Source organism: Marmota monax, unplaced genomic scaffold (assembly GCF_021218885.2).
Source record: "Marmota monax isolate L192 unplaced genomic scaffold, Marmota_monax_Labrador192_F-V1.1 WCK01_AAM20220418_F8-fsc00021, whole genome shotgun sequence".
NCBI lineage: Eukaryota > Metazoa > Chordata > Mammalia > Rodentia > Sciuridae > Marmota > Marmota monax.
This window is the reverse complement of record NW_026695228.1, coordinates 12,153,748-12,168,844: the sequence shown is the minus strand read 5'-3', so window position 1 is coordinate 12,168,844 and position 15,097 is coordinate 12,153,748. Positions and strand designations below refer to the sequence as shown.

General features: G+C 40.2%; 1 protein-coding gene across 1 annotated transcript in view; it reads left to right on the top strand.

The window, feature by feature from the left end:
- Scn11a (sodium voltage-gated channel alpha subunit 11) overlaps positions 1-15,097 on the top strand; it is an 85,376-nt gene that overhangs the window by 49,624 nt on the left and 20,655 nt on the right. Inside the window, exons 15-20 of the mRNA XM_046436944.1 lie at positions 902-1,333; positions 6,322-6,429; positions 7,129-7,246; positions 8,968-9,122; positions 12,041-12,214; positions 14,674-14,775. Of these exons, the coding sequence (XP_046292900.1) occupies positions 902-1,333; positions 6,322-6,429; positions 7,129-7,246; positions 8,968-9,122; positions 12,041-12,214; positions 14,674-14,775 (1,089 nt within the window). The remainder of the gene's footprint in view (positions 1-901; positions 1,334-6,321; positions 6,430-7,128; positions 7,247-8,967; positions 9,123-12,040; positions 12,215-14,673; positions 14,776-15,097) is intronic.

The window sequence follows — 15,097 nt, the reverse complement described above, 5'->3', positions numbered from 1 at the left end:
TTAGGCACACATTGGTAAAGGTATGAAGAGACAGAAGATTCACAAAAATCCTTGAGTGCACATTCTCCAGAATCCCGTTGAAGCTATCATACAAATATGATGATCTACACAAGATCTCTTTATCCCAAGTGCCTGATAAATGATGTTCATAGACAGTAATGATTCAGAAGTTCAGAAGAGCAGGATATCACCAATGGAAATGGGGAGAGAGCATCAAGAAAGGCTTTGAAGAAATGTGGTACCTGAGAAGTCCACTTAAAAGGCAAGAGGACATACAGAGGAGAACTTGAACTGGAAGGTATATAAGTGTAAGCAAAAGCCAAGTAGGTAGATGTCCACTGATCTAAATTTAAAGTGATATATGCTTCAAAGTAATAGTTGCAGATTTGGTCCAGACCTCATCCCTAATACCTCACTGAGGGATGAACAGGGTCTAAAGAGACTGTAAAAAAAATACATCATCTCCCAAATTGTGTGAATAGTAGAGAACGTCACAGAGGTTTGGGATACTGGATCCTTATTCCAGTGGGCAATTCCAGCAAAAATCCAAGCTTGTGGTTCAACTGACCCCTAAGTTCCATGTACCTTCTATTTTGCCACACGATGATTACCTCATCTCCTTTACCCTGGCCAGGGTTTGCACACACTTGTTGCTTATATGTAGATTAGCTGGATTTGGCTCTTTGCATCCCTTAACTTCAAGTTCTCTTTTGTTTTATCATCTCCATGCCTTCCTCAATCATTATTTTATAGATGAACTTTGTTGGGAGAGAGCAGGACCCAGAACTCTCATTTGACTCTTTAAGTCTTGGGGGAAATGTTGTTCTGGAAATTCACTGTACCTTTGCATTTGCTAAAATTTCCATTCTCCTTATCCACCCCACCCCCACCCCCGCCCCAGGTGCTCAACCTCTTCATTGCTTTATTGCTCAATTCCTTCAGCAATGAAGAGAGATATGGAATCTCAGAAGGAGAGGCCAGGAAAACCAAAGTGCAGTTAGCCCTGGATCGGTTCCGCCGTGCTTTTTCTTTTGTGATTCACACGCTTGAACATTTCTGTTGCAAGCAATGCAAGAGGCATAACTTACCAAAGCTAAAAGAGATGACAGCAGACTCTGATGCAGAGAGCAAGGACATTATTCCTCTGGCTGCAGATATGAAAAGGGGGTCAGAAACCCAGGAGGAATTTGGTGTACTAAACTCTGCACAAAAGACTTTCAGCCTTGGGTATGATAGGAGTTGGCTGGCCCCACTTGCAGAGGAAGAGAATGATGTTGAATATTCTGATAAAGATGATGCATCATCCATCACGCACTCGGAGGCTGAAAGACAGGTATGACTGAATTTTTACAAAGCTAGAATTACCACGAAACTCTTGTTGTGGTAACTGTTCTGAGCGCCATGAAGGAATGATAAGAGTATAAAATGTAGTGCTGCTCTTTTGGACCCCTGTGCACATCCTAGGGCAGATTTCAGTCAGAGTCCTCCCCAGGTGGCACGACAGGAGGTGTCAGAAGAGTTCAGAGGGGAGCGATATCAGAATGGGCTGGAACAACAGCAAGAAAGTACCTTTGGTTAAACCTGGTAAGAATGTAGCACTAGTATTGCCCCAAAAGTGAGGGAAGAAAGGGTGGAAAGTGAAGTAAATAATAATGATAAAAGAGACAGTTATGGGACCAAACATGGTCTTCCAAGGGACCAGGCTTGTACAGAAGTAGTGGGAGATGAGGGCTTTTGGTGGGCCTTGGTCTATTCAGCTGCTGTAACAAAGTGTCACAGACTAGGGGGCTTCTGAACAACAGACATTGATTTCTCACAGTTCTGGAGGCTGGGAAATCCAACTTTGAGGGGCCAGGAGATTCAGGTCTGTTGAGGGTCAGTGTCCTGATTCATAAATGGCACCTTCTTACTGTGCCCTCTCATTGGTGACCCATAGGCACCAGGGTGCAAACAAGCTCCTGTGGACCTTTTAAAAATAAGGGCACTAATCCCAGATTCCATAACTTGGCTATTCACAATAGCCAAGATAAACATGGCTATAAAGGTATCTCAACAGTATGATGACTTTGATTCCTTCAAATATATACTGAGGAATGGTGTAGCTGAATCATATGGTAGTTCCACTTTTAGAATTTTTGGGGAACTTCAATAATTATTTCCATAGCATCTCCATTAATTTACATCTCACCAACAAAATAGAAGATTTCCCCCCCTGTATCCTCTTCTAACATTTGTTATTTGTAACCTTGATGAGTACCATTCTGCTTGGGATGAGATGAAATCTCAATGTAGTTTTTTTTTAATATAGCTTTATTTATTTATTTTTATGTGGTGCTGAGAATGGAACCCAGTGCCTCACACATTTGAGGCAACTGCTCTACCACTGAGCTACAGCTTCAGCCCTTAATGTAGTTTTGATTTCATTTCCCTGATGACTAAAGATGTCGAATTTTTTTTCATATAGTAATTAGCCCCTTGTACTACTTCTTTTGAGAAGCATCTGTTCACTTCATTTGCCCATTTATTAATTGGATTATTTTGGAGTTTGGGTTTTGTTTGGATTTGAGTTTTGGTACTGGGGATTGAAGCCAGGGGTGCTTAACCACTGAGCCACATCCTCAGCCCTTTTTATTTTTTATTTGGAGACAGGGTTTTGCTAAGTTACTTAGGGCCTCACTAAGTTGCTGAGGTTGATTTTGTGCTTGTGATCCTCAAGCCACTGAGATTATAGGCATATGCCACTGCACCCAGCATTTTTTTGAGTTATTTATATTTTGTGGTCATTAATCCTCTGTTGGAAGAGTAGCTGGCAAAGATTTTTCTTGCATTTTTGTATGTTGTCTCTTCACTTGTTTCCTTTGTGGTGCTGAAGCTTTTTAATTTGGCGTAATCCCATTTATCAATTCTTGCTATAATTTCCTGAGATATAGGAGTTCTATTTTTTATTAATTTATCTTCTTTTTTTCTCTGTGTTCTTTGGATTGCATATCTTTATTGACATCTTTTAAGTTCACTGGTTCTTTCTTCTACTAATTCAAGTGTAGTTTTGGTCCTTCTAATACATTTTTCATTTTAGTTATTGTGCTTTTCAATTCCAAAATTTGTTTGGTTCCTTTTAAAAATTTAATTCATGTTTATTGATATTATGTATTGAATTATAATTGTCATCATGGCATCTTCTATTTCTTTATGGATGACTTATTTTAATTCTTTAAACATATTTTTAATGGCTGTCTTGCGTTCTTTGTTAACTTTTTGCCCTTTTCTATGCAACTTTTGTTACCTGCCTTTTTCCTATGTATGGGTCACATTTTCCTGGTTTTTGCATTTTTAAAATTTTTGCTTAAAATTGGACATTTTAATTAACATGTTATAGCAACTCTATAACAAAGTTTCCCTTCTCTTCTCTGTGCTTTACTTATTTGATGCCTTGGCTAAACTAGTATAGTGAAGGTCATTCCCTTCCCAAACCACAACTCTACACACACACACACACACACACACACACACACTGCAAAGTTTTTGGCATCACTCCTCAGAGAGAACAACCCAGAATGTACACAGTCAGTCTAAGATGACAATTGTTTTAGCAGGGCTCTCTTTGATGCTCTACTTCTATGATCTCTGTCAAGTCATCAGCCTCATTTGATATCACATCTGGATTTTAAGCTCAACTGATTTTTGCATAATTACTCTATTATCTTTAATGATGCCATCCGGCATGCATTGCTCAACATTGTAATCCACTTAAATGCAAGAAGAGATAGCATTTAAGGATACTCTTTTGAATTTTATTTTACCCCCAAAGATTCTTCTTGGATGTTTTCTCCACAGTTCTCTGTGGTTAATATGATGACCTAATTTATTGCCTTTAATCAAGAAAAGCTACTAGCCTCTTCATATTTGCTTAGTACAGAATCTCCATTTCTCTATTGTTTTCAAGAATGCCCATAGGCCTGAACTTTCTCTCAAATAAAAGTCATTTTTTGTTTTGTTTTGTTTGTTTGTTTTTTATTGGTGGATTGCTCTGGAGTTCTTTTTTCTTATGGATCCCCTCACACCTTAGGAAAAATCTTGGAGTCACTATTCTAAGTACTTAACAGGGGCAATAGCTTTTCTTCTGGTCAGTTTTCTTTTTTCAGTAGACCTCCAAAGCCTCTGCTGGCCAGGCAAGATGAAGTGAGAATGATCAGGGTCCCAGTATTCTCAGGCTGCTCCTTCAACAGTCAAGTCTCTGTCCTGTGTGTGGGGGGGCACTGAACGGAAAAAGGGAGCTCACTTTTTGGCCACACTCACCAGGAATTTAGTAAACTCTTCAACTGAAAGAGGAGATGAGAAGTACTGGTGACCTTAACTCCTGATTAGGTATTGTATCCCTTGATTAGGAGCTGAGGGTCAAGGAACCTTATAATCTTGGCTATACCTGCCTCACTTGGGTTGGGAGTCTGGAAGGAGAAAGTACCTCTTGGCTCCAATGCTGTAGACTTCTGCTGTCCTTACTGAATTTTAGTATGTTTTCTTAAATGAGTGTTTTGTCTTGTGGTGTATGCTCTCAGGACAATTTCCAGAGACTTCAAAAATTCTGAAGTTTTCACCATTTACAATTATTCCCTGGAGAAGAGGTTCACAGAGATCCTCATGTGTCATCAAGGGTGTGAAACTCTATGTATTTTTTTTTCTTTTTCTTTCTTTCTTCCCCCGCTCCCCGGAGCAGGGGGCGATACGGGGGATTGAATTCAGGGACATTCAACCATTGAGCTACATCCCAGCCCTATTTTGTATTTTATTTAGAGACAGGGTCTCACTGAGTTGCTTAATGCCCCACTGTTGCTGAGGCTGGCTTTGAACTCTGGATCCTCCTGCCTCAGCCTCCCGAGCTACTGGTATTACAGGTGTGTGCCATGGTACCTGGCTGTATGTTTTTTTATTAAAAATTAAATGCTAAACTTACTAATTTTAATGGTTCTCTTAATTTATTACATTGCTTTCATATTTTCTCAAGTACATTCGCCTCAGTTTTTATTTTGGGGGAAGGCTATTGATTTTGTTATATATTTTGGAACATTAGTTTGAAAGTTCATGTTTATTGAAAGAATCTGTCACTCTCTCTTACAGCTGAAGTTCTATGATTGTCTCCCATCCATTTCAGAACCATCTCTCTTATTACCAACCTGGGATTTTTTTCTAATAGTGACAGTAAGCATATTGCAGATCTGGTCACTGAACCAGGGGGTACTTTTGACCAGGTCTTATTTCTTAGGTTGTACTTCCTTTTTTCTCTTAGGTGAACAGCTTTCTATTATTGTAACTAGGAGCATTTGACACAGGTTTTTATTGTTGTTGTTGTTATTGTTTTTTCGCCTTCTTCCTTAATTGCAAGAACTTCATCCCAATAGTTTCACCCCACAGTTTTGACCTCAGATAGAGCTCTGTTTCCTTTTCTTACATGAAGCATTTTTAGGTACCAGTACCTGTTGCTACGACTTTATATTTCTGTTTAGTGTCTGCTCTGTAAGTGTGTTTACTCCTTTTTTTGTGTGTAGGTATGTATGTATGTATATTTGAGGACATGCATACATGTGTATACATATTTATATGTGTTATCACAAATGATCAAAGGGTAGATATAGTCTTAAATCATGGTCATATTTGCAGAAACCCTTCAATAGGATGAAATTCTTGCCTAAGCTGTGACTTCATGCATCCTTTTCAGATATACTCCCAGATTATTGAACCAAATTTATTTATATGTAGTTCTGTATTGCTGCAGTTTTCTTTATGCATTTTGCTTCCTGTTTCGCTATGGAAACCCTCTCTGCCCCCAGAAGATAAAAAAATATTATTTTCTAAATTTTTCTTCTCAGTAGTTTTGCTCATCTCTTTTTATATCAGACTATCACATAATTATAGATTTTATTTTTACTATATAATGGCAATGAATATCTGTACCATTTATAATAACTTATTATTATAAATTAAATAATTTATTAGTTAGCTATTAAATTTAAAGGACACATTTAAAAATATATTAAATCCCCATTTACATTTCACCTCTGAATTTTTTGGTGGGTATTTTGATTATGTAACTATTTTGATTAATGTAACTTTGAAGTTAGGTTTCAATTTTCTGTTTTATCTAGTAGGTTTCCCAGAATTATTTCACATTGAGTTCTTCCAGGGGCAGTTCTTTAAAAGAGAGTAATGTCACAGACTATTCTCATGACACTCAAAAAGCTAAGTAGAATTCAAACTTTTTTTTTTAATCTCAATCAAAATGTCCAGAAAAAAATATTAATTTTACTCTGGGCTCCTCTGTGACAGGCCTATGACCTTCACCAGGAGAAGCCTGCCATCCCAGCAGATCAAAGTGTGGAAATTGAAGTGTTTCCTGAGGAAGAGGTTTATTTGGCCGTGCAAAATCCCAGAAAGGTAATTTTCTTTGGGAATTGTCAGAAGGAACATGTGACTCATCCACACACCTCCACAAGAGCCATTATGGAAAAATATCTAATGCAGAAAGAATCGCCAGAATTGAGTTTTAAGTAGAACATTTTTCAACTTTGCTACTATGACATTTAGGGCAGGACAATTCTTTATTATGAGATTTTTCTGTAAACTGTAGGATGTTTAGCAGGATCCTTGACTTCTATTCACTAGATGCCCCAGTAACATCCCCCACCTCTGTTTGGATGATTAAAAATGTCTGCAGACATTGTCAAAATGTCTCTTACAGGGCAACATGAACAAGAACCACTGGTCTGGGTCTACTGTTTCACAAATTGAGACAGATTAAAGTTAGAGTCTCAGCAGAATGGTCTTCTCATTACCTAGTTCCTAACTGGGATTAGGCAACCTTCAGGGAAGACATTTTCCTCCCTACAAAAAGACTCTTCCCGAGTCATCATATGCCTTGCTGTTCCTCAGCCATGGAGAGTAGTTAGTGAATTCTCTCCTGAAGTCAGGCTGATCAGAGCACTTAGGAAAGGACCTAACTCGACACCTTTCAGATCTAAAAGCCCTCACCTCATTGGTTTCTTCCCTAGCAAATCAATAATGAAGAATTAGATACTACCCTGGGGAAACAGGGTCTTGATAAATGACTCCCCCTTTCCTTTTTCTGATGCACAGAAGTCTGATGCCATCAGTATCCCATCAGAATGTAGCACTATAGATCTGCAGGAAGCCTTTGGATATTTGTATAGAATTGTTCCCCAACAAAAGCAACCAGAGAGATGTTTACCTAAAGGTAAGTGGCCATATTTTTCATACAGTTCAAAAAGTCTTTGAATGGTATTTCTGATCTTTGTAGCTCTGTGGTTTTGGTAGTTGTCTTCCTTTTTCGTAGGGACAAAAGGAAAGACAAGGCATCCAGAGATTCTTGAGGCTATTATGGGGTCCACGCAGAGGGGATTTTAGGAAATTCTTGATTTATTTGGGCTCCACTCACACAGCCCAACAAGAAGGACAAACACTCTAGAAAACTTCCCTAGAATGTCCACTGGTCAACACGTCTACCACATTATATAGTCCCTGGACATCCATTATCAGAATATATTTGAGGTTGAAAACCAAGAGAAGAACTTGGCTATTTTGGTTATTACCTTCATCTCAGGATCCAGACTTCCTAAACTCAAATTCTAGCCCCTCCCCTTACTAGCCACATGACTTGTTCAATGTAGTTAACCTGTCTATGCCTCATTCATAAAATGGAGATAACAATGGCACCGACTGCCAAGGATTGTTGTATGAAATGAGTCGATGTAATTATATATTTGTATACCTAGTACGAGAAACAGAATATGGCCCAGATAATGGATCTGACAAGTATGGATCAATCAATAAACAAGTGATAACAAATTGATAAATGAATCTAAAAATTACAAATTTCTCCATCCATTTGGGATTAAACTGGGTCTCTAGAAGGAACACCAAGAAGGGGTTTCTGATTTCTCTTCTGCATTGTTTGACAGCCCCCAAACTTCACAGGGGCCAGGCTGGGGATTTTCAAGAGACTATAGTTCTCTCAATTTTCATTTGGCCTGGTCATTGAAGAAGGTGCCGGATGGCAACAGTGGAGATGGAGAAGAAAGGCAGATGCTAGAAGGACAGAGGAGTGGGATAAAAGATGGGAAGAAATAAGTCTTTTAGGAAAATTAACTTACTGATGTTCTGAAAGATAGGGGGAGGAAATGGGCAGAGTAGGGAGACCTCATAGTGGCTTGGGAAGATGATGAGGAAAGGAGTGGAATGTTGGAGTCACCATGAAGTTAGGATCATCAGAACTGGGAGAAGAAGAAGGAGAGACTAGGAGAGAAGCACAGTGTGATCCATGCTAAAGGTTTATGTGTGTTGGGACAAATGTTCAGCTCTTTGTAGACATCTTGATAATTGATCCAGTTCTTTCACGTATGGCTTGGGTGGGTTCACAAAGCCTTTGGCTATCCTTACCTCATTTCTTTGGACACAATCTGTACATGAGTGCCAAATATATTATTTCATAATAAACAACCCACAAAGCCTCAGAAGCACACAATAATAAACATGTACCTGCACGATTCGGTTGATCTAGACTGGGTATCTGTGCAATGTCTTATGGCTTTCCATGTGAATCGTGATGTTGTCTGGAAATCCGCTAATCTAGCTTTAGCTCAACTGGGTCATGGCTCTCTACTCCACACGTCTATCATCCTCCTTCCAGAACCAATGGGTTAGCCTGAACATGCCTTCCTTATGGTGCAAGAGGGAAAGTGGAAACATACCCAGCCCAGGCTCAGCACTGGCACACCATGAAGTGCACTCCATGCTCTTGGCCATGGCTGAGTCCACTCAGGGGATTGGAAAGAGACTCTGTCTGCCTTGTCAGGCCACAAGGCAAGAGATGCCAATAGAGGGAGGAGTGACTATTCGGAGCTGTTAATGCAATTTACTAGAGCTCCTAATGCTAGTGCTTCTTCTGATCCCTTTCAGGTCTGCATTGCTTCTTTCCCTGCTGTAGGAAGGACAGGAGAAGGTCTCCCTGGGTCATTTGGTGGAACCTGCGGAAAACCTGCTACCAAATAGTGAAACACAGCTGGTTTGAGAGCTTTATTATCTTTGTGATTCTGCTGAGCAGTGGGACGCTGGTAAATTATCATGGTCTCATGTTGACATTGCATTTCAGGGCAGCTGGGAGAGCTGCACTGACGGGACCCTTTCTGAGTCTGTAAATGTGGGTAGACCAGGCAGAGAGGGGATCTTCACTGATGTACTTTTTAGAGTTTATCCTACGCCTGGGAAATCCTCAAGCCAAAAATGCTTTTATCTGTGGGGAAAAAATGAACCCAAACCAGCACCTTAACATGAGTCCAGACCTGTCTATTTACTCCCAACTACCACCACCTTTTTTGGAGAATTTCTACTTCTGTTGTATCTACACATTTCCTACTCCAGATAGCAATTCTCCCATCCTCTCTTTTCCTGAGGATCATAGTTCTGCTTTCTAAAAGGAGGGGACCAGGAGACACTGCTTTATGTTTATGATCCTTCTAGACCAAGCATGGTAAGAATCCCTGTGTGGCTTGAAATAACACTAACTCCACTTGCCTCCAAAGACATAGAGTCATCATTTCCTTTTCCTCCTCTCTTCACACCTTCTGGTCCTTTTGTACCCTCTCCAGCTCCTCCCTGGGAATCTCTCTTATCACTTACCCCCCACCTCCTTCTTCCTCTCTCATTCCTTCCCCTTCTATCTTGTGTCTTCCCTTTAAATGGCCACCATAGGGAACTTTTACAATTTGCCAGACTAAGTGAACAAAGTTCTGGGTCCCCCTTCTTGATTTAGAGTGACAGATCATTTCACATTATCTAGCAATTAGAAAAGAAAAGGAAATATCTTGTTCCCGCATCCCATGCCTTCTAGCTAATGCTTTATATCCATGCGATCTCTACGTGAAAAGAAATGAGAATATACCAAAGCTCATCAGGGACTGTGACCAACATATATCCCCATTTAACTACTTACTGCAATGTAAATTCATTTTAGACAAAAACAAACAAACAAAAACACCCAAATGTTTCTAGAACCACCCATTGAACTCCCTTGATTGATTTATATTGCTCGTCCATGGTCTAGGATTATCTGTAGTCTCTTGGTGATTACATGTCCATTGGCGATCTACACTTATTCCAATGTTGGGGTTTCTTTGGTTTTATTCTACAAATAGTACTTGGGATATTCAGTGGCAGCTGGGAGAGCTGCACTGATGGGACCCTTCCTGAGTCTGTAAATGTGGGTAGACTAGGCAGAGGGAAATCCTCAAGCCAAAAATGCTTGTCAGAAGGCCCTAGAGACACACTTATATAGGCATTGTGGAGAGACATTGTATAATCAGAGACCTAGCAGAGATACACAATCCCAGTTCTCATCTGCCTTCAGGAGGCAATGCAGGCATCTGGGCAGAGCAATACTGAATATACAAAGCAGAGAGTGCCAGGAGATAGACCCAGCCCATTTCATTGTAATATTTGTAAAAAAAAATTGAAATATGAAGAACTTAATCTATTGCCAATGCATGTGGTGTATGAGCCAGCAGCATCAGCATCACCTGGAAGCTTAGAAATGCTGTCTTGGCCCTCTTTTAACCTCCTGAATCAGAACTTACCTTGTAAGGAGTTCTCCAGGTGATCTGGGCTTGTTAAAATCTGAAAAGTTCTGGTTTGGGCATCTATAAAATAATGAGAGCCTCCTGGATCATGAAATGGGCTAGTTATAACTGAGCTGTGCTAATTCAGACTTGCTTACCAGTTTGATGCTAAGCTTCCAAAATGAGAGAGAAAATGAACCTATAACACTAATCAGATTTGTCTGTCCTCAAGAGGCAAGCAGACAAATCCCTGACCTTCAGAAGCTTGGAGAGCAGTAAGGAAGATAGATGGCTCCATTATAGGCCAGATCATAAGCAGTGGGTGAAGTGGGACAGGTAGGGATTGGTACCTACCCCAGGCTTGTAAGAATAGGACAGTTTCCTGTAGGAAATGACAGCTAAGCTCAGATCTCAAGGCTGAGATGGGGTTGGCAGGGCAAGGAAGAGATGGAAGGTTTCTCTAGTCAAAAACCCGTTTGGTAGCAGGAAGAGAGGCTGTTTTACCCTTTCGCATTCTTTTTTTCCCCGGTGCTATAGGCTTGCCTTCATGCCCAATAGCAGGATTAAGTTCTCACCTGCCTGAGCATTTTTCTATATCTTGGGCAGGTTTAATGCTAGGCTCCCTTCTCTCCTTTCTTTCATTCTCACTATGTGTAGGCCAAAAGGACAGGTGATATCCTAATTATATCAGAATCACACACATACTTCAGGTGAGGGAAATGTTTGGATGTAGCATGAAAACAGGGTCTCTCTGAAAACCAATATATCTCGTTTTCATGATCACACTTAGTGAATGTTTAATATTTGAAGTGATTTATATTGGGAATTCAAGTCCAGAGCTGCTCAAATTTAGTGTGTCATGGCACATATAGAAAATGGTATAATTTGCAGGGAAAATTGGGTAAATGGATAAGGCTGCTTGTTGGAGGAAATGACAGACTTCAGACCTGGGTCTCAAGTGTGGGCTTAGAGCATTTGGACTCAATGCCATCAGCAATGCAGAGACACTGCATAAAGCCACTGAGAGGACTAGGAAGATGAAAGAGATGGTCTGTGCCATCGGGTGTTTCTGGAAAAGTTGAAAAGGTACACTTGGCAAGCCCTGAAAAGATTAGGAAGTCCAGGAAATGGTGTGGTGATCCACTAGGAAGATGTTTTCTATTCTGGGGACTAGTGAAGAGAGACCATGGGACCCAGAGGGCAACAGAAGTATAGAAATGGCATTTTCCATTTTCATGTACTCAGGGATTTGATTCCATTGGGGAAAAAAAATCAACCTTATTTTCTTTTGGGCAAAACTGCATCACCAGGAGATGTGCTCGCTTTTATTCACAATAGCAAGAAAAACAAAAAGTAAGCAAGGAGTGTTTTGCAAATATTCAGCTTGGCCCATGGCTGGATGTGCTTTATTATTTCAGGTATTTGAAGATGTTCACCTTGACAAGCGGCCACACGTCCAAGAAATACTAAATTATACTGACCATGTTTTCACATATATTTTCATCTTTGAGATGGGTCTGAAATGGGTGGCCTTTGGATTTGGGAAGTATTTCACTAGTGCCTGGTGCTGGCTCGATTTCATCATTGTGATTGTAAGTTTCCTATGTCTGTGACCGATGCAGGTGGAGGTGGGTTGGGGAAGGGGACTATTGAGGATTTGGTTTTCCTGTGTGCCTCTCCAAATTATTTTCTTGTTATCATTGCCTCCTCATAGTACTTGTAACTCAATGTTTTTTGTCCAGTGTAATTTCAGCCTTCCTTGTGCCCCACCTCTCATCCATGATACTTTCTATGCTCACCTTCCCAACCTTTAATGCCACTGGCTATTTCTTTATTTTTTAAAAAATTTGTTACATATGACAGCAGAATGAATTACAATTAATATTACAGCACAATTTTTTCATATACAGCACAATTTTTCATATCTCTGGTTGTACACAAAGCAGAGTTACACCATTCGTGTCTTTATACATGTACTTAGGGTAATGATGTCCATCTCATTCCACTGTATTTCCTACCCCCATGGCCCCTCCCTCCACCTCCCTCCCCTTTATCTCTTTGCCCAATCTAGAGTCCATCTAATCCTCCCATCCCCCCCTCTTATGAATCAGCATCCTTATATCAGAGAAAACATTCAGCATTTGGTTTTGGGGATTGACAAACTTCAGTTAGCATTATGTTCTCCAACTCCAACCATTTACCTATAAATGCCATGATTTGATTCTCTTTTAATGCTGAGTAATATGCTATTGTGTATAGCATGTAGATAAAAGATAAAACTATTGGAAGACATCCCACTGAAGAATGCAGTAGATTGGGAAACACTGGGTATTCTCATGGGTCTCATCAATGTTTCCAAATTTGATGGAACAGAGATAGGGGTAAGGTTCCAGGTGAAAGGTGACGAGTGTCCCTGTTGAAACACCTCTTCCCAGCAAGGAGGACAGTAATTTGGTAAAGCCAGATGAACAGCTAAGCTCTACCATCCTTCTCCCTCTGACTAGGGGCAAAGTAGGGGTACTTGGAGAGGTGCCTAATACTCCTTCAATAAGCAATGCTATTTCAAGCAAGAAGTCCATTAAAAAAAATTACACATAGAAACATTTGAAGTTGATGACAAATTTTAAAATCTTATCATTCTGTCATATTCACTAATTTCTCTTAATTTGAAAAGTTGCTACTACTACAGTGTAGTTGGCAGGATGTGTGCAGAATGTTTTGGGTTAATAGCAAACTTTGACATTGGCTTAGTCAGGGGCATCGTAACTCCCTGGCCAGCTGAGCAACTCCTTATTCTAGATGAACCTCGGAAGACTTTTCATGACTAATAAGAATGACTGAAGATCTGCAAGGAGTCACCCTCAGCTTAAGTTCAGCAGATTGCTAAGTTTTCATTTTGTGTTCTTACCAGAACTTTCCAACCCTCAGTCCTATGCCATAAGGGGAAAGTATTGGGGAGAGAAAAATGCTTTTTATTTCACAAAAAGGGGCTATTTGAGAAAGAAAAAAAATTAGCAAACAAATTAGTTTTTCTTTATAACTTTTTAATTTTGATCTTAAACTTACTGAAAAGGTGCAAGAAATAGTATTAAGAACTCCTCCTACTCTTTCCCCAGCTTGACAAGTTAGCAATATTGTTGCTCCTCTGTTTGCTACTCTCTTTCATTCTCTCTCTCCATTTTTTCTCTAAAATGCTTAAGATTGAGTTGCAAGCATCTTGTCTCTTTACCTCGCAACCTGTCAACATGTGTTTCCTAACGAGGACATTGTCTGGCATAATCACAATACAATGCTCAAAGTTAGAAAATTCAGCATTGACCCCTAACTAAAACCCACGTCTGTTTTCCAGTTTTGTCAGTTGTCAAAACAAGATTCTTTATGATGAGTTCTTTCTACCCGTCCACCCTCTACCCCTGCCCCAATTCCATACTATGATATCATTGTCACGTCTCTTTGGTTTCCTATGATTCACAACAATTTCTCAACTTTTTTTTCATCTTTCATTGGACAAACAATGTAAATGCATTATTCCAGCTTTTGTGGACTGTAGCTTTGCCAGACAAGGAGAAAAATGGACTCTCCATCTGCACCTTCCCTTCCAGAACAGTCTGACAATAACAATTGTGCTCAGCCTCTCAGAAAGGGGGCTCTTTTTTAAAAAAATATATTTTTAAATTTGTTCTAATTAGTTATACATGACAGCAGACCGCGTTTTGACACAGCATACATAGATGGAGTATGACTTCTCATTCATCTGGTTGTACATGATGTAGAGTTACACAGGTCATGTCATCATATATGCACATAAGATAATAATGTCCAATTCATTCTACTATCATTCCAATCCCCATTTCCCCTCCCTCCCTTCACTCCCCTCTGTCTAATTCAAAGTACCTCTCTTCTCCCTCTATTGTGAATTAGGATCTGCGTATCAGAGAAAACATTCAGCCTTTGATTCTTTGTGATTGATTTAAGACAGGGGCTTTTGAGCCTGTGCTGAACCCTGGGCAAGAGTTAGGAGCACTCACAAGTCAGGTTCTCCTCCCACCAGGTCTCCGTGGTCAGTCTCTTCACCGTAAATACGTGGAAGCCCCTTCGGACTCTGCGAGCACTGAGACCTCTTCGAGCGCTGTCTCAGTTTGAAGGAATGAAGGTACGTTCTCCAGGTGGATGGGTGGAAATTTAGCTAACAGAGATATGGAGAGAAGCCCACAACTCTTTTGCAACTTGGGCTTTTCTTTGTGTTGCTAAGATTTTCTTGGGATTCTTCCCACCCAGTCCAGTGCTTACAGTCTAAAAGGTGGAGAAAAGTCTGGGATACTCCCAAGAGGTCTTCTGTGACAGTTGAGGTGGCTTCCCTTCAGGATCCTAGGGCAGCTGTCTTCTAAGTTTCTAAGCTCATTCTCAAATTCTTCTCAGTGGAAACAGGAGCCAGGAGTAGAGCCTGACATACAGAGCTTCAAAAGAACCAGCCA